This window comes from Mercenaria mercenaria, unplaced genomic scaffold, assembly GCF_021730395.1.
Source record: "Mercenaria mercenaria strain notata unplaced genomic scaffold, MADL_Memer_1 contig_3284, whole genome shotgun sequence".
NCBI lineage: Eukaryota > Metazoa > Mollusca > Bivalvia > Venerida > Veneridae > Mercenaria > Mercenaria mercenaria.
Genome location: NW_026461408.1, coordinates 4,078 through 31,209, shown reverse-complemented (window position 1 = coordinate 31,209; position 27,132 = coordinate 4,078). Strand labels below are relative to the sequence as shown.

The 27,132-nt window shown below is 33.1% G+C and overlaps 1 protein-coding gene across 1 annotated transcript; it reads right to left on the bottom strand.

Annotated features, from left to right (window-relative positions):
* Positions 1–279: 279 nt before the first annotated feature.
* On the bottom strand, positions 280–27,132 carry LOC128552908 (uncharacterized; the record flags this gene model as incomplete). The annotated part of the gene is made up of 6 exons (XM_053533983.1): positions 280–460; positions 9,742–9,924; positions 20,341–20,414; positions 20,656–20,826; positions 20,973–21,081; positions 26,882–27,132. Coding segments are annotated over 6 exons (969 nt in total), but the record flags the coding sequence as incomplete, so codon positions are not given.

Genomic DNA, 27,132 nt, shown 5'->3' with positions numbered 1-27,132 from the left:
CGTAATGGTTTCTGTTTCCTGTAACAAACTTAGTACAGGGAGGCATATAATGAAATAGTCATCACAGATGTAGCTTGATCTGGGACTTGGCGCCAGCAGTACTCGAGTGAATCAGGTCTGACAAAATCCACTTGAGTTGATAAAACACTCTAGATCAAGCTATTGTTATGATAACCGAATTATAAACTCTTTTTAATAGTTCTCTTTTCAGTAAACTACAATACGTTCATTATATATGATGAACTATCCACAAATTGATAGTGAGAGCAATTCTTTTACCTACCTGAAAAGTACGACATATTTAAAGACTTTGATCACCCAAAGTAGATAGGCGAGAGCAAAAATATACCAATGCGCCTCTATATTAATGTAACGAACAGGAATAACAATGACCAGGAGTAATGCTGAAGCCAGATCCAGCCAATTGAGACGCTCTTTGAAGTAAATTTTAAATCCATGCCTGCAAAAATATAAATGAATAGAATGACAGTGTTCAAGATGTTCTAAGTTTTATCCATTGTGTTTCAAATGTTTAGTTTGAAGAAAGATCTCTTACGGCTTTATCTGCAAACGTAAAGATACCGATATCTCTAAATCAATGATGAGAAGGAGTGGTTTAATCTTTTTTATAATGAATGCAAAACATTTATAGTAATATAAACCTTTTCAATTCTTTTTTTGATATTTAACAGACGTACGTTGAAAGTTTGAGGACAAGGAGGCAATACCAGGTCGTAATTTCGAGAAAGTAAGTCATAACTTCCTATAAGTAAGTCGCTAATAAAATGTTCTTCCGTACGCGTATGGTTTCTGTTTTCTGTAAAAGTTTTAGTACATAGAGGCATGTAATAAAATGGTCAATACTAAAGAAGGTTTATCTGGAGTAGTAGTTGAATTCTTTGGCGCCAGGACTGCGCATGCGTGAGCATGACGTCACATCAGGAGCGCGGCGGTCATTTTGAGTCTATGTTTAGAATGATATCATCATTTTTTTTAGAATGACTTCGCAAATTTTTGTTTTCAGAATGATCTATAAAAAGAAAATGAGATTCTCCCCAAAGCATACGAACCTGACTCGTATACCAATCTAGGGCGCGGTTGCGCATATTGAAGGTCAGGTTCTTAGCCCTAGATTGGGAGATAACATTATGTATCAGACAAAATATACAGTAAAAATAAGATACATTAATAATAACTACATTGTAATTATATAGAGGTATCTATTTATACGGATAAATAATCAAATTTATTTGCGAAAACGTATTTTGGATACTATTTGAAATAAGTAATTAATACGTTATCCTGTTCTGAGACCAGTGACAAAATGATTCCAGTAAAAGATGTGCTAGTCCTGAATGCGCATGATCAACACTATTTTAGAAAGCGTCAGATGTGTGTGTCACTCATCGTCAGTTATTCTAAATTCCACCATTCACCTGTACCACACTATACATGTATCCTACAAGAAGTCTATTCTTATTCAAATTGAATGGTCCTTTGTATTGAACAATAGATGAAAAGATTCTTTGTCTATTCAAAACTGTTGACCATAAAGTACGAGTGCCGCTTTGTCTGGGCACACAATACTTAGCCGAACAATTTCGAACAATAGATTAAAAGAATATTTTATCCCACCGAAAGTGAATGGTCATTTGTATTGAATAATAGATAGAACTAGTTTGGACAACACATGAAAAGATTCCTTTGTTCCATTGAAATTCAGTGGTCCTTTTTTATCTTGACAGAGAGCTGGACTTTTCCGAACAACAGATGAAAGGCATCCTTTGTCCCATCGAAATTCAATGCCATTTTTGTAATGTGACCGAGAGCTGAACGTTTCTTTTAACATGACCGATAGCTGAACTATTTTCGACAAGAGATTAATTACTGCTATCAATTTTTCAAAACATTTCTAAGTTACTTATTAATTTATCTGCCCTGTATGCCTGTGTGTTTTTACTGATCATCAATTATCGGTAAGACCTCTGGATGCCATGATAAATGTTAGGGACATACATATGTTTACTGTAACTTAATGACACAACCCAACCTTATGATCAATAAGTTTCAAAAGTGATAGGGAAATGTGTGATCTATTTAATGATGTAAAATTTACTATTATGCTAATTTGTCAAATTATTTTATAGGCAAATTGAAATCACATAACTATGGAAACTGCCGACACAGAGAAACAGCCATTTTGATAGTTTTACATTCATATCTATAGATATCATTTTGCTAAATTCATAAACAAATGACATTATCCAAAAACAGAATAATATGTTACGTAATACAATCAGATATGCTGAGTCAAATAGAAAGATACTGTATCATAATAGAAAGTGAACATAAACATACGATATCTAGCAATAACGTTCTGATTAAGATATAGTGATAAATCGAATGAAAATACATGCGCAGAAAACGAGTCATTTGTGCGATAGTTTGATTCAAAGCTGTTCCAAACAGGAACGTCAATGTCTAGCCAGCCAATGAAATCACTCGCTTTTTACATCAGCCTTGCTTTAAAAATGGGGCTCTTCGGGATGTATATATTACAATAAACAATAGTCCGTTGGATCAGTGTCACATACAGCATGAAAAGTAACACAGAAATATTCGAGACAATGGTGAATTCCTTCACCAATGAAATAAAAAATAATGAGTCAAGTACACGACAGAGTATTTATTTGTGAAGCGCATTTAAATGTATTGGCACAGACTTGGTTAAAACTATTTATAACGTAATATATTCCTATTGAATCATCAAACTATAAAAAACAGGTCGGATATATGTGTGGAGTCCCCATCTCTCATATTTGTGATCTATATATGGACATGCATATGAATTAGAGTGACAATCATTATTTGGAAGATTTAGATTTTGCTTTATGCGAGCCAAGGGGTGTCTCTTTGATATGAGTTACTCTTTATGGATATATATATGCTCCGAAAATATATAAGTAAATATCATCCTAATATCCAACTCAAGTGGTGTGAATATAGTTTGAAGGCAATTCCTATTGTGTAACACCGGTATGAATCCAAAACTTGATGAACCTAAAATATCAATGTAGATGTACTAGCTATGTTGTGTGATCATCATACTAACAGAAACTGGTATATTACATCGTTTTAAAACGTGTCTTACTTTAACTCGTTGTTACGTTGTTTTGAACAATTACACGAAATCTGTGTGAAAGACAATGTATAGGCTGAAAAGACAGTTTTTTAGAAGAATAGATCATGAATGTGTTACCATCGGACCTTTGTGGAAAATTATTTTCTGACTGTGTACAAAGACCGCACATACCGTTGTATTATATGTTAGACTATGAGCCGTATAAAGTGGCTCTTGGTAAAGTAACAGCACAATTTTTTCTTCCGACAGCATAAAACAGTTAGCGCTTTTATCGACATGATTCGTTTTTACAAGATGAAATTGAATATTTAGCCGATCAGTGAAAGTGACTGGATGTTTTATATTCCTGCTAATGAGGAAAAGGCGCTTTTGTGTCATAGATGTGATTAAAGGGGTAGTCAAGAAATCAATACGATTGACTTCAAGTCAATCAGAAAATTAATTAAAATAATCTTATTGTACTAGTTTACAAAATCTGTAGATATCATTGAAACAATTCATTTGTATTTGCAAGTGACGCTTATTGAGAAACATAATATCACTTTTTTGAAACGTTTTTCGTGTAATAGAATAAAATAAACAAATATGTCGTTTTACTTTTGGACATCACCACCACACCTACCGACGCTTCAGTTTACATGTTTAATAAATTAGATTTAAATGTATGTGTTATAAATAATAAAGCCATATTTTTCTTTACATCTTTTACTTAACTTGTATTACTAATTTAGCGTACATGTATCAACTAAAGTAAGACAAAATAAAGTCAGCATTTATTTTCTTGCATTGCACATCAAACGGTTTTTCATTTCTCTTCCCGAGAATCGGTCTGTGGTATCATATACGCAATGCAGCCCGCATGTGTCTGAATCTGTATTCTGAATTTGACTGAAATTCATCCAATAAGGTCTCATTACCACTTGGTCAAAATAACCTTTGTAGTACTCCGGTCTCTTAACCTGTGAATGGAAAAAATCGTCGTATCCTCTCCTAGGGAAATAAAATCCACCCAATGTTTTCTGGATCCTTGGCTCATGTTTGTGTTTGAAGTATCGAATTGTCCTCTACATATCTAAAGTTGATCCGCAGCACAAATCGTCACACGGTAATATTTTGGCATCTCATTAAGTTCATAGTTATTCATTTTAAAATCTACATGTGTTCTAGCTAGTAGTTTCTTGACATAATTTTGTGTCATGCTTTCGCGATATTTCTTACGTTGTAGATGTTCAAATCATAGGTCATAGTTCTTTCTATTTCATTTCCATGTCAATTCAGATCGCTGTGATTTTATGACTCTTATTTCGACATAGTAATATCAACCGCTTGAGCTTCGGGTTTCAACAGGTTTACGACGGGAAGTTTTCCCCTTTTTGTCCTTGTTTAATTGCTCTTGTTTAATTGCTTCCCTTTTATTGTTCTTTTTTTTTTACATTATCCATTTTTAGAAGAACTCCACTATCCACTTTGTAACGACCCATATTATCGGGGCGTATGTACCCGTCCCTAAACTCTTTAAAATGTTGATACCAACTCCCTAGGTCCGGGACATGCTGTAACCATTTTTACTGTTTGTTTCGTTTTTTTTTTTAAATGATCGGGCCGCAACGCATCAAATAGATCTTTTAAAGTACAACGGCTTGTCGAACAGATTCTTTGACAGTCATGTCGTGTTGACCCCTAAGTTTCTTAGCCGACTTAGAATCTCCTGCTGATAAGGATCTTCTTGTAGTTCATAAAAGTCAGGTAGAACTCTGGTATAATTTTGTCTAAGTTTCTTTCTTAATTGAGGCAATTTGTCATTAGCAGTGCGACGGTAAGCTTCTCCAAAAGAGAGCATTTTTCTGTATAGTTGTTTGAGATGTTTATCCCATATTTTACGACGTTATCGCTCGTCTTTAAGCTCAACTTCTGTACGTTTACCAGGAGGTCCCATGAGCAAAGGTCGTTTCTAATATAGAGTTAGTGTCACTGTTTATATTCCAATTTTCTATTGATTCATCATCATCATCATCATCATTCTCATCATCATCATCAACTTATCACCCTCCGTCTCTCCCCCTCCTCCTTTTTATTATCATAACTTTTGTCAGGTAAGTTTCCTTTGCCACTGAGATAGTCTTTTTTGTGTATATACAACATATATTAGTTTTATCATTTTTTTTAATTGTCTACCTCAAAAATGTACTCGCGTAAATGGTGTTGTTCTGGTGTGTTCTATTTTATGTATATTACTAGTTAGCCGCCACGAGGCCTTGATATCGCTAGTTCAAATCATTTTATAAAGCTATTACTGGACAAAGGGTAAGTTCTTCTTGCCAATATGGCTACTTGTTGTCTGTAATTTTGGGTGAGATATACGACAGATCAGAAATTATTTGATCGCATTAAGCTTCAATCATCAAGTCGTCAAACACCAGCAGGTTCCTTTGATTGACATGGATATACTGGGAATCGTTTAAGTAGTTTGAAATACCGTATACCAATTCTATCCCGGGAAGTTGACGCTGAAATTCATCATAGAAAGGTTGCCATTGTCAAAACACCATTATGACAGCGGAGCCTGAGTCTAACGTGATGATAGCAGTTTTTTTGTCCATTCAGTTTTTTCACTACCACAAGGTCCTCAAACGATCATAGAAAATGGATGTTAAAACGCAGACTCTTTTGAATCGTCCGATATTTGTTATTTTGAATTGAAATTTTGATTCGAAAAAAAAAAAAAAAATAAATAAAACAATAAAACGCCAAAACTTGAAAATGATTGAAAAACTAATCGAGAACTCCGTGTTTATTTTGAAGGTTATGACTCATTCTATCGATTAAGGTTAACTATTGTCAATTGGATATCGTAAAAGGGTGCCACAGAGTTAAAAACGATCCGTTTTGAGGGTTTACCTATTCTTTAGTCTTTACGTTAGCATCAAAACATACAACTGAATTGTAAAATAACATCATTCTCATTATTTCGATGTATAGTACACACAACAGTAAAAAGCAATCGCAAAAATATGTAGAAACAGCAACTGGGTTCTAAAATAACTTTATAACGCCCTACAAAAGTCTCTAATTCAGATAGAACAAAATCTTCTCTTTTTGCCAAAAAAGGAATCTTTTCATCTTTTGTTCGAAAAAAAGCCAGCTCTCTGTCACGAAACAAAAGGACCATTGAATTTCAATGGGACAAAGGATTCTTTTCATGTATTGTCCGAAATAGTTCCGCTAGGTATTGCGTGCCTAGACAAAGCAGATCCTGTACTTTGTCGTTACTTGTTTTAAATTGACATAGAATCTTTTTATCTATTGTCCAATACAAAGGACCGTTCACTTTCGATGGGTCAAAGGATTCTTTTCATCAACTGACTTGTAAATTAGTGGGATAAGACACATGATAAAAGTTTAATGCAGTGACTACTTTAAAATTGTTGATATAATTCGAATATAGGTCAGATTCTTAGTTGGTCCCCGAGTCGGATTCGAGCCCCGTACGCGTGTTTTCTGCAAGGTATTGTATGCCTAGAAAGATCTACCTCTTATAATGACCCTTTATCATATTCCTCTACCTTTATTGTTTTTTGTTTTGTTATTGAACGGAATCTTCAATGTTTATCGATATTAAAATGGAACTGAGTGAAGATTTTATGTGCGCTATTTATAGAACTGTTTCAGGTTGTGCATTTTAATGAAAGTAGTCCGGCAGCATACAATACGGAAGGTACAATACGGAATGTAAAAGGTACAATACAGATATTTTATGCCTGCTCATATTTTAATTGTGACATACAAGCCGAATATTTACAGAAATTATATATGTATATAATAAATATTTATTACATATGTATTATTTAATCTGATTCTTATGGAATATATTTTTTCTTATACTTCAAGTAATCTCCCCGCCCAGGGCTGAAGACCTGACCTTCAATGTCCGCGATCACATCCTAAATTGAATAAACAAGTCAGCTCTGTATACTTTCGGGAGAATCTCATTTTCTATCATAAAACATGAGCTCAATTTGAAAGTAGGTCTATAATGATCGTTTCCATTAATAACATACTGAGATCATAATATAAACTGAATCCAAAATGACCGCCGCGCATGTATACTAACGTTATTTCTGATATGTAAACGAGTTACTGTAGATAGTAAATAGAACATATAAGATGGAACCCGTTTGTCTACACACAAAGAGGCGCTTAAACAACTATGTGGGATGTTGTAACTAGCTCTGCTTTATTTTACCCGACCAAGTTTAAAGGATGATTAGGACAAAATACCACCGTATTTATATTAAAAAGCTATTCTAATTAATTCAGTCAAATAAGCTCGTTTTGTGGACAACAGATGTATTCTAATTTCTAACAAAATTAAAACATCTCTATCTTTGTGTCATACTGAAATGTGCGTATAGTTATATTTCTACTTTTGAAGTAACCGAAGTTATCGAGTGAAATTGAGTAAAACTTTATTCTCTAGTCAAAAGTCGTTTTAGAAAGACAGCAGGATTCCTATCTCAAAATATACGAAAATTAAGTTAATACCGGATGTCTTTAGGAAAATAACAATCCGTAAATATTACAGGAAAATTAAAGCAGAATCAGTTAAACTGAGCCATGAATACTAAATATTTGTTTTAAGAATTGTACATTAGTGGAATGTCCCCAGGTTTTAACAAGTTAAAATAGTGGCAATGAGTTTAATAAATTAGGAGCTTACCGTTGCAAGCAAAAAAGAAGCAGGACGCAAACAGGAGGTGTCTTGAAAGATCAAATCAGCTGATGTTAAGATTCCGCCCTCACCCCCCGCCCCCAATACAATAGGGTTATTATAACAGTAGCTTGATCTGGGATGCAGTATTCGGCTCGAGTGGATTTTGCCAGATCGGATCTCACGAGGCGCGCAAGCGCCGAGTGTGATCCGACCTTGCAAAATCCACGAGAGCCGAATACAAAGACCCAGATCTAGCTACTGTTATAATGACCCTTATATTATATACCATTACCATTTTGATTCTTGTTTTGTTCTTGAACGAAATCTTCAATGTTTATCGATATTAAATGGAACTTAGTGAAGTTTTTATGTGCGCTATTTATAGAAATTTGCCTGGTCATGCATATTAATGAAAATAGCCCGGCAGCATACAATACGGAAGGTACAATACGGGATTTATGTCTGTCTGTTCAAATTTAATTGTGAAATACAATCCAGTTTTTTACAGAATTTTTATAGGTATATAATAAAAGCCATTATATCAAGGAGGAATAGAGAGTTAACACTGTTCGTGTGTGTGTGTTCGTGTGTTTGGTCATAACTTTGTTGATTATCATCGTATTTTGAAATGACACAATAGCCATCATAGCAAGACTGCATGCCGAGTATAAAATTCAGACTCCTTGCTAATATGCCATGCACAGAGGGCAAAGATTTAAAATCATTTTCCTTTTCCGCTGTTAAATATATCTATTCATGCATAAAAATGTACATAACTGTATATTTTCAATAAAAAAGACAACGTGTCGCGTTTAAGACTTATACCACTATTTTAAATAACAAAACTACACTACAAGCTTACTTTTCTTATTCGCACTTTACCTTTTTATGCATGCATGGATATGCAAGTAAGTTGATCGAAATATTCCCTATAAAAAGACTACGTGTCAAGTGCATTTTAAACATCAACTATCTACATCTCATTTAGAGATCAGAGATTTTATATCATTTTTCGTGTCCAGTCAATTATTTGAGTGAACTGGTGCAAACATTTGCAATAAGTGAATACTATGTTGCATGAAAGATCTAGACCCCTAGCTAAAAGGCCGAAGTTATAAACAGATTTCAAAGTTGTTGTTTTTTTTAATAAAAGAGAAGATTTTTAATTTGATATTGGTAGTTCGCCTTATATGGCGTTTATTCCTGATATACCATCCTAGCAGAGTATTCACTGCATGTCTTTACGGTTTGATCAATTTTTCATATCTCCTCAGACGTGTTGTTTATACATCACGTGTCTTCTGTTTCCATTGCGTGTGTTAGGGACTGTCCTGACTGGGTACACTGTTTTGTACTACCGAAGCATGGCAGAAATTAAAACTATATTTTACTTTGTCTATTTATTCTTGTGCCAACAAAACACTGCATTAACTTTGGTATATAAAGCCCGTTTATATCAAATCCATACGATTTCAATACCTGTTCCCTCAGTAAGTTTACCCTTTTCATCAGTATGGACACATTACAGTCCATAAAGTGTATTTTTGATTTGCTTTCCTTTGATCAAAATGAACGCAATCTATGACTGACGTTATGACATTACGCGTCATTGGCGTATACACATTTAACTATAATATATAATCTTAACAAAGACTGTTTCAATTTATATGCAACATGCTTTACGTTTACCTAAACCAGACAAAGGTTATTATTCATTCTAAGTGGGTGTTAACCAATTAAAAGCCGTAACGTAATGTATTTCAAACGCGCACAATAGCTTAAATATCGTATCATATTCACTATCAAGAATTTGTATCGATCGTTTGCAAATCACAAACATAGTCTACAGTTATAACTGCTGAACCATGTTTAACAAAAATCAGCTTACCTAACAACTTGGAAAATTTCAAGAAGAATAGTTTTGATAACAAAACAAAATAAGACCACTTCAAAAAATGCACGTGCCCGCTGTGAACTTGTGTCGTATGCCTTTACATCAGAAGCGGTCCCCGCAAGAGCAACTGTTACTGTCAACGAGATCAAGCTCAGGATATGCAGAACAAAATTCCGCCTATAAATAAAAAAATGTTATATATGTGTATATGCAAGTAATCTAGTAAATGTAGTTTGTGTTTAATTACAGAAACATTACTTAAAACAAATATACCGAGTCATGAGTTAAACCAATATCAGTGAAATACCAGCTCTACTGAATATTTATGGTATAGATAAAACTATTTTATAAGACAGCGGGAGTAGTAAATTATATTTAGCGGCTGGACATACGATAGAAGACTGCAAAGCTGGTTAGAAAGGCTAGCTGCCACAAAACACTGGATGAAATCTGTGCGAGAAAGATGTTTGCATAATCGTAGATATTATGGCATTTCCATATTAAACTAAGGCGAGCATAGAGAATTGTTGTGATGAACCATCTTGATTAACTTGTGAAGGATATTACAAACAACAGATTGTGAAAAAATACATTGTGTTTGCTTCATTACGGATAACCTAATCAGTGAGACAAACGGCACAAAATTCTCACTTGGGAACCTGAAACCGCACAAACTAATATCTTACAAAAGAGTCAGGTTCAGAAAACGTAATCCAATCAAACCACTTAGGATAACGACCGAAATTCATAGTTTATTCTAGAAACGTAGTTTGTCAAATGTAAACCATGGTTAACTGTCGACATAGGATTAAAAAATCAAATATGAATTTTGGGTGTGAACCTGCGTTTACGAACGTGAACCCCTGTTTACGAACGTGAACCTATAGTGTATTCGCTTAGAGCCATACTTTAGGTCCCGTGCGATTGGAAAAAAAAGATTAATGGCGACATATACCAATCTGTTCCGTAATGTCTGAAGTTCATTCTAAGCCATGTCGCCAGTGTGAATTCTGCGACTGGACCGAGTTATGACGTCATCGAAATGGCAGCCATTTTTTAAGAATTGAATATGTCATCGTTATCAAATGATTGATACAGTTGTTTGTTTTTATTGCTGAAAGTGAAGTTTATTGTAGTTTACATCGTCCCCATACATAATTATTAGCATTATGTTATTCTGAATAAAAGGAACGTCATTTTTACAATATTAAAGATATATTATGCCAAAATTTCATATTTGAATCTATGAACAATTATCGCTATCAGAATTATAAAATGGCAACAACTGGCACGGATTAAAACGCAGACGAATAACGCAGACAATATAGATATAGAGGGAAAACGCAGACGGGTAGTGTGAAAACGCAGACAATATACAACATATAGGAGAAACTATAACGCAGCTGATGCAATGCATTTCAACACGTTACTATCAAAGTAAATTAGACATTTTGAATTGGTATTTACCAAAATAAAGAACTACAAATATAAAATGTATTCTATACTTATTTGGCATAAACGTCAATTTTACATAGGTCTTATTTTTGCTTTTTAATTAGATACTCGATATTGTGTAGAGTTATTAAGAAATTAAATCAATAAGTTAGCGGTAAACATAAAAGATTTCAGCATTTCTTTAATTCTTACAACTTCCTTGATAAATTAGACCGTCATTTCAAAAGAAGAATATGTTTATCATAATTTATTCCTTAACTGCATTTCAGATCAGAAGAACAGAACATCTCTTTTCCAAGTCATTAAATTCAATAGTAGAATGTTAACAGATCAAGCAACAAACTTGTTGTATTATTATTATTGATGCCTTTGATCACCCAGTAATTACAATATATATAATTGGCTTATTTTCATAACTTCAAACTCGTATTGAGTAACTTTCTTTATCGAAGCTTTTGTGAAGTTTTGCAACCTGATAATTAATGCAAATATATATGTCATGCATTTCTGTTTTCATTTATAACAGAAAAAAAAAACGTTTGATATTGGCTTGAATATTCATATATTTGTACGCACGTGCTTAAAAATTATTATTTTGTCAGTGATTCGTATGATTTGGATTCATTTGTGTTCCGTATTTTTTTGTTTAAACATAACATAATAATGAATAACGTATGGAATGAACAGTAGCCGTGATCATATATAATCACAAAAATGCGCTAATCCTTTTATCACCTCATTAAAGAACGGAGATGATGGAAACACAGTGGCACGCGCTTGTGTCTCGATCCATAAAAGAGCTATACCGGTAATATCAAAGTAATAAAGGTTTTGACTGATTAAAAATGTAATAGCGCTTGACTTTTTTGACTTGACAAAAATAATAATAAATTAATAAAAAGAAATAAAAAAGAAGCGGAAAATGAATACTATAGTCTATAGGATACCCACTCTACATATCATTTATATATTTATTTATTGAATTATGTTTTGTATCAAATAATCATACTATACTTCAAAAACAAACTGCCATACTGCCATTTATCTTATTGAAATAATATATCTATATTTGAGTCTTTGGTTGTTTGTTTTTACTTTTTTACCAATTTGAAATTTAGCAGAAACGATTAGCGACCGTCCCGTCGCAAAAAAAAGTGTAAAAGTTCATTTCACCATTTCACTTCTAGCTAATATAAACGTGGGTAGTCTTAATCTGAATATCATTGAAAGAAAAACAGACTTTGATCAATACCATAAATATATAGTAATTTGGATGACATATTTTTCAAATGTACTAGATTTATTTTACAGATAAATCAGATATCTGCCGGGACAATTTTTTTCTTCATATTCCGTTTTTCTAGTAAGTTTTTACTTTTTTTTAAAAATGATTATTATACTATTCAATAACTTTACTGGTGTCTTCTGTACATTTTTCCGCAGAGTATGCATAAGTCTGGAATAAATAGATTCTGTTCTGTTAAAAAAATCAATTATGAATTAGTAGGATACATCTAATTATTATATGTTATTCTTCGTAATCCCATTATCTTCAGGCCATTCGCACCTTTTTTCAGATCTTGGGGGACAATGACTTTCACAGTAGGGTCCAAATAAACAGGAGTCATTGTTTATTGGAAAGTCGGTCTACTTTATATTGTACCAATAAGTGAGAAGAGGAGACAGTTGATTTTATAAAATCATGAATAAATAAATTTTATTAGAAAACACTTTTAAAATAGATATGCGATTACTTTGAAAATTGTGCACATATTTAAATGTGATATTCAAGAAAAGTGTGACATTTATTTTCAGATAAGTACCGGATGTGTGTGGTTTTTTTTTTTTTTTGGTGCTCTGTGCTTCGTGAAAGGGCTACCGATTTTTTTAAATTTGATCCTATCACATTATATACCACCACCACCTGCAACAACAACAACAACAATATAAAAAAAGATGACTGCGCATTTAAGAGAAAATCAGTTTCTTTTCCCATTCTTTTTGTATTGTGCATAAATGTAATGGTAAGATCAAATTCGCAGTTACAACGTGTTTCATTTGCTTTAATGACATAAGCAGATATTTTCAATGCAAAGGACGCAGAAGTCATAGTTATGATGTTTTAACTATGGCGATGATGATTATGACGATGATGATACTTAGAAAATGCTGATAGTCCGCAGACAAAAAAAGTTTGAATTACGTATGTGAGATGAAAACGCAGACACTGTATTATTGGCGATTATAAGTTAGGAAACGCAGACAAATACGTTTATTTATAGAAAATGCAGACGGCAGAGTCGTAGTATGTATGTGAAAACGCAGACACCATATAACGCAGACAATATAGTTTGGCGGTCGTATGTTAGAAAACGCAGACAATATAGTTATATAGGGAAAACGCAGACGATAGTATGTTCATATATAGGTAGGTAGGCAAGTGCGTAAGTAAATGTTTTTATGTATGTTAGAGAACGCAGACAATATAGTTATATAGGGAAAACGCAGACGAAGACTATGTGAATATATAAGTAAGTAAGTAAGTAAGTGAGTGAGTAAGAAAATGTTTTTATGTATGTTAGAAAACGCAGACGATATAGTTACATAGTGAAAACGCAGACGATAGAGTATGTGCATATATAAGTAAGTAAATAAGTAAGTAAGTGAGTAAGTAAATGTTTTTTTATGTATGTTAGAAAACGCAGACAATAGTTATATAGGGAAAACGCAGACGATAGAGTATATTCATATATAGGTAAGTAAATAAGTGAGTAAGTAAATGTTTAATGTAAGTTAGAAAACGCAGACGATATAGGTACATAGTGAAAACGCAGACGATAGGCCTAGACTATGTGCATATATAAGTAAGTAAGTAAGTGAGTGAGTAAGTAAATGTTTTTTATGTATGTTAGAAAACGCAGACAATATAGTTATATAGGGAAAACGCAGACGATAGAGTATGTTCATATATAGGTCAGTAGGTAAGTGCGTAAGTAAATGTTTTCATGTATGTTAGAAAACGCAGACGATATAGTTACATAGTGAAAACGCAGACGATAGAGTATGTGCATATATTAGTAAGTAAGTAAGTGAGTAAGTAAATGTTTTTTATGTAAGTTAAAAAACGCAGACAATATAGTTACATAGTAAAAACGCAGACGATAGGCCTAGACTATGTGCATATATAAGTAAGTAAGTGAGTAAGTGAGTAAGTGAGTGAGTAAGTAAATGTTTTTATGTATGTTAGAAAACGCAGACGATATAGTTACATAGTGAAAACGCAGACGATAGAGTATGTGCATATATAAGTAAGTAAGTAAGTAAGTAAGTGAGTAAGTAAATGTTTCATGTAAGTTAGAAAACGCAGACGATATAGTTACATAGTGAAAACGCAGACGATAGAGTATGTGCACATATATGATATAAGTAAGTAAGTAAGTAAATGTTTTTATGTAAGTTAGAAAACGCAGACAATATAGTTACATAGTGAAAACGCAGACGATAGAGTATGTACATATATCAGTAAGTAAGTCAGTAAGTAAGTAAGTGTTTTTATGTAACTTAAAAAACGCAGACAATATAGTGCATATATCAGTAAGTTAGTAAGTAAGTTAGTTAGTAACTAAATGTTTTATGTCAGTTAAAAATGCAGACAATAGTTACATAGTGAAAACACAGATGATGTGCATATATCAGTAAATAAGTTAGTAAGTCAATGTTTCATGTAAGTTAGAAAACGCAGACAAAATATTTATATAGAGAAAACGCTGACGATAGAATCTATGCATATATAAGTAAGTAAGTGAGTAAGTAGATGTTTTTATGTTGTTAGAAACCGCAGACAATATAGTTATTTAAGGAGAACGCAGACGATAACAAACTGACTAGAAATTATATATATTTTCCGCAAGTTCATTTGATTAATATTTGTGCATTCAAACATAGGCCTGTGTTATTAATAATTCATATTTCATGTTTTGTTTTTCTTTTTTTAAATTATTAAAATAAACGCTAGATTTCTATTTATTTTTGCATTCGAAATACAATATACAACGTTGCTTCAGGAGAAAACGAAGTCCATGTCCATATTGCCCCCTTAAAATTCCCTCGAATCTTTGTATGTCTTTTCTCGGTTAATATATAAACAAATGAATTAATAATTTTATCGATTATTATCATTTTGTTGAACTTCCTTTGTAAAAACACCTCTTTCATGCAATTAAATATTGTTTTATTAGCCTGTCTGCGTTTTCCAAAAAGTCGTCTGCGTTTTCCCTCTATAACTATATGGTCTGCGTTATTCGTCTGCGTTTTATACAGGCCCTTATAAAATAACCATGTTTGTGAGTATGAAAGGTGGTATGTAAGGTTTAAATACTACATGCTAATTAATGTGTAAATATATTACGCTACTAAAACTCTGGAAGTTTGTTTGAAACAAATGTTGTTATTTTACAGACATTTCATTATGATTGCAGTTAGTTTATATATTTAGCCAAGGTAAAGATGTTTAATGGGAATTTTCTAGATTTTGATCAATATGCAATGATGTAATATTTATGTACAAGGTGAGCATAGTACATCTTTAAAGAGACGTAAAATAAAGGAAAAACTTTGATGAAGTAATTCCGATGTTGCTCTGTAATTAAATGTAAATCAAAAATAGAAACCTGTTGATAATAGTATAATAATAATAATCTTACATAATTGAAAACAGTAATAATAGATTAGACAAACTTATAATCAAAAGCACAATTATCTCGCAGGGACTTGTACTGACGACCCTTCAAAATTGTATATCAATACACTGTAATATAATTCTACATGTATCTATCTGAATGAGTGCACTATTTTCTTTCTAGTGACCTCTTCTCTTGCCATTTAACATAGCTGGACACATAACTATAGAATAAAGGAGTATAACTATATATAATTTATCTTTCACATTTATAAGTTTCTTTCTACTTTTCGTTGCCGTTAGTCTGACATTCATGTGTCTTCGCTATTGACCCATTCAAATTGATGTGTCGTCGCCAAACCCTTTTACCATGAAATATCTCTCTTCCGTAAAATATACACAGCATTGAGTGAAAACCGACATGATGTCTGTGGAGCATTTGCAATCATTTCAGAAATGTTTAAGCCGCTGTATGAAAAACATCAATAAATTTGCTTCTAACATTTTCTTGACAATGTTTTAACATATGTTCGTTAATATCGTCTCTGTATTGTTTTTTACTTGTAAATATGTATCAAATGTCTGGTCACAACAACTCTAAGCTCCAGTAGCACAACTTTGCACGATATGGAAACTATGTACGGGTATGATATATTAAACATACAGTGGTAAAATGTGCCCTAGCGCTTATGCAACAGTCTTTTCTACCATTCTAGAATGCGATAGAGCCGCGTCAGTAGGGACACATTGGATCGCGCTAAAATCAGATAAGAAACGATTATTGTTGCAAAAGCAATAGAGTCAAAAATGACTGAAAATAAACAAACGCCCCTAGTATTAACTAGAAGTGTTATAATGATTCTTTTAGGAAACAAGAGCACCACAATGCGGAGCAATATACGCCCGAATGTATGACACGTGACCCATAATTGTGACCTAGACTAGCCACCCGAAACATGCACTTGGCATGTCGTCTCGATGTGGTGAACATTTGTGCCAAGTGGCTTTAAAATCCTTCAAGCAGTTCAAGAGTTACAGAGCGGACATGAAACAAGAGTCATATTTGTGAACATTAGTGTCAATTTCTTCGAAATCCTTCAAGGGGTTCAAGAGTTACAGAGCGGACACGGAATAGCTTACGGACAGACGGACAGACGGACACCGGCGACATAAAATAATATGCTCCCTTCGGGCAAAGAAAAAGATTGTTTGTTTTTTTTTGTCAAGACAGGCAATAGCAAATACTAACTGTTGAAAGAGGGGTGAAAAATTACAAACAGCGATGAAAAAATCTTACGCTAAATCCGGCAATAAACACAAAATATGCCAAACTATTATCGACGAAACGAATACATGCTCCAGACAAGCAATTCAGGTTTTGGACGAAAAGGTTAACATACAAGAACTTTCCTCTACAGCTAAATTCTTTAGGGAAAAATGATACTTATCCCTCAGGCTGGTACTCAGTTACTTCTGATAATCAAGACCAATTTGGAACTCCATACCTATTACATTGCATGATATCTGCGTTGGATGATTGTTGGTCCTTCCGCAGAAACGAAGAATGACAATTTGTCAAGGACAGTCGCGTTCCCAACTCGTCACAGAATATATGTGCCTGACTCTTACATATACGTATACATCCGCAAACCTACTGCAACTGTTCGTGGTTATAGCTAATAACATTTACAGGTTGCAGCCGGTGTATTATACATTAAACATCAAGAAGTATAGAACTAAAATACTTCTTACACGGGTTATATATTTATGTAGACTACCCTTTGCCCATTAGAATCAGTTAGCTAATACTAACCGTTCTCTAATTAGGTTGTCTATATTTCAAGACACTTTGTAAATGGTCGCCATATGTTCTTTCTCTGCTAGCTGATTTCAAGAAAGACACTTTTGATAGCAAAAATTCTGTCGTAGAACCGTTTTGAAAATTCTCCAAAAATGTTATTAAATGTCGTGCTAGCCCTTAAAAATTGACAAAATTATCACAGAACATTCAGGAGTTCTCAGAATGCCAGACGATCACACAATCGTGATACCCATCATAAAAGGTTTCCTTCTGTGATCACAAACGGGACTAAAATGACCGAGATATTCTAAAATAAAGGTAACAATCCAAACTATGGACTATGGAAAGTTTATTGTTTAAAGGCTCCATTATTGTTCAATAAAGTTTTGAGATCCCATGGAAACTATTAATCCTAACTTTTGAAAGTCTTCTATCAAGATAAAGCATATCTCTCAGGAAAGAGACTTTAGAAGAAAGGTAAGAGTTCTAATCATTGCATTTGATCAAGTACGAATGTTTAAAGTCATTGTGGAGTTCAACGCGATACAAATGGTGGGTCAGCAAATAGGTACAGTGTTCATGTGTAGCAGAGACATAAAGCACACTTAAACAGCTACAGCACTATTGAAATATGATGATATTCGTATATTTTGATAGAATAGCATATATCAAACAAATATATTCAACTAGAAAATAATCTGTTGAAATCTAGTGGGCGGGGTAAGATATATTTTTATTATTTCACATTATATAATTGTTTATATACTTCAATAGTGTTATTACATTGACAACACATATTCTATGATGGAAAACCAGAGAGAATAAGATTAAATTTTGCTGTGTAACATAAATAAATAATGATTTACGCAAAGTTAAATTTTCAACCTTGGTCGCCATTTTGATGACGTCATATTTCATATTTTCCATACTATGTCAGGTCGTCTAATGCGCAGTATAACTCATATCGACAATTGTTTCTCGGAACCATGCGTTTGTTTGATTAGCTATTTATAGACCGGAGTCGTAACCAATAACGAAACGGTCAACAGTGTTGAGTTACGAAAAAGTTCCATTCATACAGACATTTCATTCATAGGGGCGAATTAATTTGCCATTATTATATAATATTTGCTAATATTATCTTTCAAGTATTTACCGTTAGAAAATAAAACATTATAATAACATGTTAAAGCAAACATATTTATTGTAACAGGTTAGTTTAACAATCTTTATACAACTCTATAGCAAAACTGATAAACGTGGCGAACTATTTGAATTGCGCAAGAAATTATATTTTGTGTTGTCAGTCTCAGCACCTTTGAACTTTGTTTGAACTTTGTGGCATCTCGATTTATGGTTATAATGGTCAGGCGAATAAATTACCTGCCTAATGAAACCGAGACTGCTATTTTGTTTCATAGTTGCATTTATGCATTCAAATGACCTTTTCGAAGATTTTGTTTCTCATATGTTACAAACAATATCACAATAGCGCAAATTATGCCAAACGCTTGCAAAGATATATAATTATTACTGTAGTTGTAAATATATAGTTCATTCCTTCAAATTAATATGGGCTGCGAACTTGGACATGCCTCGCTTATTGCAATCGGAACATGCTTATTGTCATTTGCAAATTTACATCAGGAAAAAGACATTCAGTAAGATTAAAATAATCAAACATTTTGTTCAGGTTGAATGCTGATTTTCGAACCATTGGTAATGTGACCATTATCGCTAGCATTTCCATTAAGAAATAAAACAGAATGAAACATAAACCATTCTCTCTTAAGAATGTTTTATGGTTAAACTTTTTTATGTAAATTAAAAGTTGAATCGATATTTCTAACCATCTTTCACAGGCTAACCATTTTACCAAAATGGTTAAAAAACATAAATCGAACTATCAAAAACATTACCTTAAAATAGATAAAAATTCTGCAGTATTCTCAGGAAACTGGTAATGTTATAATATTTGCGGAGTCTTATAAATCCATTACTGTTTATAAATAGTATAAATGAATAAAGTAGTCTGAACGAGCTAATCTAACCCTAGCTAGAGTATTTTTATGGCTTGTTTCTCTTTTTTTAGTTCATTTCTCATCCGTCTCACCCATTAACTGATATTGACAAGAGCGTATCTCTTCTGAATACATTTCTCAAGAAAGCATACTGTAAAAAATAGGCCTAACAAAAAATTGTTTATTTCCGGTAATATGCTCAACAAAACTAGAGTAGGTAGATCGGTATTTTTTTAATTTTTTTTTATTCTTTTATTGAGTGGGACTTTTCGGAAATTACTTTTGTGTCACAAAATGAATACAAATAAGGGGTTATGTCTTTAGAGCATCAGTAAGTTGATTTCTAACGCCACTGACCATGTTTAAAGCATGCAAAACGCAGTTTTGCAACACATTGTTAAAAAGTTGTAAATAATTTCTCCAAGGCCATAAAAAACATTTAGGGCCTGGCCCAAAATTTAGGGTAGGTCGGGATACCGGAAACAAACAATTTTAGGCCTTATTCTATTGTCCTTATTGCCATATGCAAACGTTTATTATTATTATCATTTTTTTAGGCTCAATGAGGATGCTTGACTATCACTTGATCCGTGTTTAAGTGCCGTCGATACAAATATGTATATAAGTATTGAACTCACGCAATATTCCTTCTTGCCCAAGTCTTCCACTTATAGTTGATCAACAATCTAAACATTGGATGACTTACAACATTCTGTAATCAAATTTACAATCATATACTGATGATGAAAGGCTCGACTGGCTGCATTCCTTATGTCCATTCAATGTATTGTCGCTACATAAATACTACTAAGTACATAATTTCAGAAACGTATTCGTGATTTTATATGTGTGTTGAAACTATTATCCTCTAAACTGTTATTTTGAAATCGCAAATTCGTTTAGTATTCATATCTGTTTAGTTTATTTGAAAACATTTTTCCACTTTAATTTACCTTAAGACCCTTTTCCGCTATGTTTTGGAAACCAGTTTGATGACTGTAGTTGAAATCACACGCATCTGGCATTCTACCTTGGTCATCTTCTATCAAAGGTTTAACATCGTACTGATCTGGACCATTCTTTGAGGGCTTTTGCAGACTATCGAAAACAACCCGTATTGTCTCCTAAACAATCAAACATCTCATATGTTTTATATGTAACTTATTGAGATGACAATGCTCATGTTACCACAGCACGTATCTTTTTGAAAACTTTATATTAACAGTGACAAATTATTTGTGAAATATGTATACAAAGAAAATAGCATTACCGTGAAATCGCAATCATTTTTAAGCAATTCCTCATTTAAGTTGAACTCTTTTCCCACTTGCTTCTCATTCTGATCTCCCTCCCACATTGTACCAAACAATATTCTTAATCTGAAAGAAAATAAATTTACTGAAAAAGGACTCTAGCGCTTAAATTGATATACAATGAGTGACAAAATTTTTCCTTTTCTGCTTTCATGATAAAATACAAGTTCTAGTTTAATTAACAGAACATACCTATTTCCGGACAGAAAATTTTAATCGTAGTATGAAATAATAAGTTAGACAATTTGCACACATACAATAAATAATACATTAACTTATCTTAAGTGATATTAAGTTACATGCTTAATTTTATAAGCAAAGAATTTTCAAATCAACATCCAAGAGTCGCCTTTGTAAGCGATTAGAGGGATGTTTAGCCTGTACAGGTATTATCAATCCTGCTCGTGTTTGATAAAGGATTTTCTTTGCAAAACTATAACAGTAATAAGCGCGTTTAAAAACCTTTATATATGCTCATTTAGACAGTTTCTAACTACCTTGTTTTACTAAAATTAGGTAGAAGTTCTGTTAACACGTTGGATTTTGGCCCATTTGTAGAAATAGGATATTTTATGTTTAGGTAACAAAACAAAACTGTCTTGTAAAATATCACAATTTAAAAAAAAATCTTATGATCAGTAACATTTTTTATGTATGAAACAAATGAGTGTTGCCGCCTCACTTGGTAATACTGTGTAAAATGCATAACACTGCCATAATCAGTTTTGATAAATGATATCCTAAAATTTAACAGTCATGCACTTTTATTTGTTTATTTGGATTTGTTTTGTTTATAGAAGGTTACTTTATGTTTCTCCTAATGATCGGCTTGTAAAACTATAAATTACTCTTAAAGTGTCGTCTGGTGGTAGAACGAAAATTGCCCTAAACTTGTAGTCTGTGGTGAGTTGTAATTTTTCCCTTTATTTCGAAAAGTTATGTTTTTATGAAAGCTTATGTAATACATTTTAAGAGATACATTGGAAACATTTTTTCGGCCATCAATGTGGCAGCCATTAAGTAAGTATACCCTTATATATTCAATCTAGACTTCAGATAAACCTATTTTCCTGACTAAGACACGGAAACTTATATCTATAAATGGTAAAGGCTTGTATTCATAAGTTTTCTTTAAAGTTTTAATGAGATATTGATTTTGTTTTATACATGAAATCCCTAAATTTGAAATGCAGTTATTAGGTAGAAAATTGTCTTTTTAAATATGTAATTGTTAAATGTTAAAATGCGGTCATTCTTTAAAAGAAATAGTATATTTATCCAAATACATGCTTAAGACATTCAACTTAAACATAGTATCAATTACTCAAAGATACTGTATTTATAAATCAAAATTGACATGGTGTAGCAAAGGATCCTGCTGCAATGAATGCAAATTATAATGTAAGAAACACAAATATGGTGAGAAAATTAGAGTTGATGTTGATTTTCCTTTCAATTAAACATCGTCACTACAACTAGAACACTTTTAATAAGTAAGAGTACAGCGTTTCAAAAATCTAATACTGGAAGCCTGCTACAAATAAAATATGGAAGTGTCATTAATTGGGATACTGTTGTGGAAAGCAATATGAATTAGCATTCATTTAGCAGTTTTTAATTAATTTAAGTATAATAGTAGGATATGACTTCAATAAACTGTCTGCAGCCTAAAACAAACAAGAATTGCATTGTTAATAGCTAAATTTCAGCATATAAACTTGTTAGTATAACATGTTTAGTATCTAAATTTGGATATAAATAAGCATATCTGTACGAAATATGACGAATTCTACCCCACCCTTTCCCTCAAACACTCTCTGTATTTGATATCTCTTTCATTCTTACTGTAACTAGCATAGTCCCAGATGTCTATATGAATTAGAAATCCATTGTGCTAGGGAAGGTATCAATCAAACTGAGAAAAACGTACATGCAGTTTAAGTACTAGATGTTATATTTTTCACACAGAAAAAGAAATCAAAATCACCCAGTGAATATATACATGCTGTTGTGTATAAATATTGTCATTTCCTTTTCAAAAAATGACTCTGGCTGAGCATTACCGAGTTTTACATTAATTTGGTACTTCACTTTATTCTCCCAGATTCAACGCCATTGGTCCTCTTTTGTAATCATATTTCATTTTAAAGGGATGTGACTGACATATCAACTGAATATCCAGTTATATGTAAATAATTTTCTACATATATTAACAAGATGACCATGATAGCCCTATATCGCTCAACTGAGTAGAGTTGTTTGTTTGAACTTTAAAAACAGGAAAATTAGGAGAGTGGATCTAGGTAAAGATTATGCAAGAGATAATACAAAATTAGTCTGTAAAAAATACTACAGGTGGTCCAAATCCTTTTGCTGTAGCTTAGAAAACAACTAAGTAAGTCAGTAGGTTACATCCAAGGTCACTGAAAATTAGTTTTAAGATCGGTGTGCAAACTGTAGATGTCGTCCAAATTTCAAGACTGTATCTTAAAAAATACAAGAAAGTAGGTCAATAGGTCACATTCATGGTCACTGAAAGTCAGTTTTAAGATCGGTGTGCGAAACTGTACAGTCATGGCATCCAAATTTCAAGGCTGTTTCTTAAAAAAAAGTAATAAGAATGTAGGTCTGTACTTCAAGTTTACAGTCAAATATCCCCCAATCAATTACTTGGGGTCATAAGGTAACTCTAATTAAACAGTCTAGGAAATATGATCAGATAATTTTTGAAGTATTTTTTCCTATATAACTCATATAAAAACTGAATATCAAAAGCCTTTACCTTGAACATTCAGTCAAGAAGATTTAAAAGATAGATTTCCTATGTAACGTTAGGACCCCCAGGACAGGGCATCTTTTTAGCTCAGAGACATAATCTGAACAAATTTGGTAAAGGACCACTAGGAAATGCAACATACCAAAAATTAGTATAGTAGCCTAGGCCTTACTGTCTAAGACAAGAAGATTTAAAAACGATTCCTATATATGTTCATGTAAAACTTGGGACCCCAGGAGCGGGGCCTCTTTTTAATGTGGATAACATGGTTTACATAGACTCTTAAAGGACTTACATCACATTGACACAATGCAGGTTATACGACAACTTTCTATTTGTAATTTCTGGGCATAATTTCAACAATCGTGGTAGAAAACCACAAGGCAGTGCTACATACAAAACATCGAAGGCCTAGGTTTTGTGGTTTCAGACAAAATGATATTAACTTTTTTTCCTATTTAAGTCTTTGCGAAACTCGAGACTCCCGGGGCGGGGACTCTTTTCATCCCAGGGGCATTATTTGAACAATTTTGGTAGGGAACTAAAAGACAATGCTACACACCAAATATTAAAGGCCTAGGTCTTTTGGTTTCAGAAAAAAAGATTTTTCAATTTTTTTGCCTATATAAGTCTATGTAAAACTTAGAATCCCGGGACAGGGCCTCTTTTCACCCCTGGTACATAATTTGAACAATCTTTTTATAGTATTATTAGATAATGTCACATGCCAAATATTGCGGCTCTATGCCTTGCGGTTTTGGATAAAAAGATTTTCAAAGTTTTCCCTGCATAAGTCTATGTAAATATGTTATCCACAGAACAGGGCCATATTTGACCCTAGGAGAATAATTTGAACAAACTTGGTAGATGACTATTAGATGATGCTACATACCAAATATAAAAGCCCTCTGCTGAGCAAAAAACAAACTTGAAACCATTAATGCAAGAATAGCAGGAGAAATATCTGGCTACTTAAGTAGAACATTATATAAACAAAGATGAAAAAAAAAATCAGTTTAAGCTCATTTAATAACACAATTCATTGCACAGAAATGTAAAAGTTCTATTCAGTAATGATTTATTTTTGACAATCTAACTGGTCATTTAGAACAATTAATGTGGCATAGCACTTTGTAATTTTTTTACAACCTGCATATGATTTTGAATCATATTAAAGTAGAAGTTATCCTCGGCATGAATGTGTAACTGTTTTCTTGGTTACTAGTGAAACTTTTTAGCTATGACGTCGCAAACATTACCATGCACGTCTGTTTTGGCGCCACGTTAAAAAGCGATAAAAATCGGTTTATATTCTCCTCATTTGTTTATTTTTCAATTTACGGCAATGAAAGTTACATCTTTATGTGTGTTATACAAAGGTCTATGGCGCTGGATGGCATTTGTCACTTTTGTTTTCAAAACGATGGAAAAAATGAAGAAAAACGACATTCTCAAAATTTTAGTTTTATTGAAAAAATCGCACACTGTTTTATTAACGGAAAAACCGCTCGAAATGTTTTCCCCAAAATTTTATATATTCAAGAAAAAATTATGTTTAATAAGATTTCAAAAAAATTAGAACTTTTACCATCTACTATTCTTTTTAATCACTGATTTTGTCCCCTATCCGACGAACAAAATGTGACGTCAAAGTGCGTTCTTACATACAACCGAGTATGGTTTCGTAAGAATTTTCTTTATACTTAAAAAAGGCAGGAATGCACTGAATATTCCCCTTTAAATGTACTTCATTTTCCTCAATTCTTAATTGGTTTTGATAAAAATATTTCATGAATGTAGTTTATAACAATTCTGTTTCCAGATCTTGTTTAATCTGGCAAACATGTGCCGTCATGTAAGCAATCAAAGTCATTTAAAATATACCAATTTTTTATTTTTTTTACGAAAAGAAAATTGTTTGAAAATTTTAATAGCTGAAGAATGTAAAAGCTGGAGAACGTTAAAGAAGGATCTCGAGCCAGCTCGCTTCGCTCAGTAGTAAGAACGCAGATATGCGGATCGCGGGTTCGTGAGTTTGAGCCCTGAGCAAGGCGTACGTTCTCCGTGACGATATGATAACAGTGTCTGAAATCATTCGTCCTCCACCTCTGGTTCATGAGGGGAAGTTGGCAGTTACTTAGCGGAGAACATGTTTGTACTGGTACAGCATGCAGAAAGACTGGTTTGGTCAACTGCCCGCCGTTACATAACTGAAAAACTCAAGACAAAGAAACAACATTTTTCGTGTCATATAGATACAGGGAATTATCCATGCGTGAGTGCATGCAAGCGTGCGTACGTGCGTGCATGCGTGCGTCCGTCCGTCCGTCCGTCCATCTGTCCGGCTAATTTTTGTTCAGATATTAACTTCGTCGTATATTTTGAAAATACTTTATGCTTTACTCAGTGAGATCAATTCTCGCGAGCGAACATAGGACCTCTGTCTGTAAGGTAAATGTCACACTTAACTGAGGGGGTTAGACAAAGGTTGTGCTCACAAATATCATCACACTGCATGTAGCATTTTCCCAATGCGGAGCAGCAAAAATTAAACAGACGGATGTTGAGAATTACGTCGCACTGACACAATTTTAATCATATAGCGGCTTTCCAGCTTTTGATGATGGAGGAGACCCTATGTTCCCGTTTGTGCATTATTCAAGGGAAGAGATAAATTGTTATGCGCAGAAGATTATATGCTCGCACGAGATAAAATGTCGAACACACAAGACAAGATGTCATGCGCTCGATATAAGACGTCGTGGGCTCGAGATAAGATTATTTAATCTAAATTAAATGTCTTTTTCCTAAACATAACATCGCATAATATAGTGCTGGTATCCTTAAAATATCAACACTGTAATGTTCGATCTTGTTTGTAGGGATTTTTCTAAAAAGAATAAAGACATTTAAAGAAGAAAAGTGTTGACAGACAAAACGGACATCGAAAGTTCAGCAATTTCAGTTTAAAAGGATTCAGACGTGTAGATGACAGAAAGTTATGTATTACAGTGGTAATAACAACATGATGTTAACATGATGTGTATCTGAAGAAAATTACAGGAAAAAATTTAAACAGTTTTGGCTTACTCAAGTGGTTTCATATTTCTAGCAATGACAGCACTCGTGTCATCAGACTTGTTCCTTATTGCAAGACCTAAAGCCGTTTTTTTAGATATATCCTTAGCAAGTCCGTTCATTTCCTGTTCTAGCAGCGTTTCAGCGACGGTATTATATTGGTGTTCAGCGGCATAATGAAGTACTGTTTTTTCTGTTTCTGTAGACTTTATTTTATTTGGATCCTCTCCTTTATGGATGTGATAATTTATCATATCTAATAC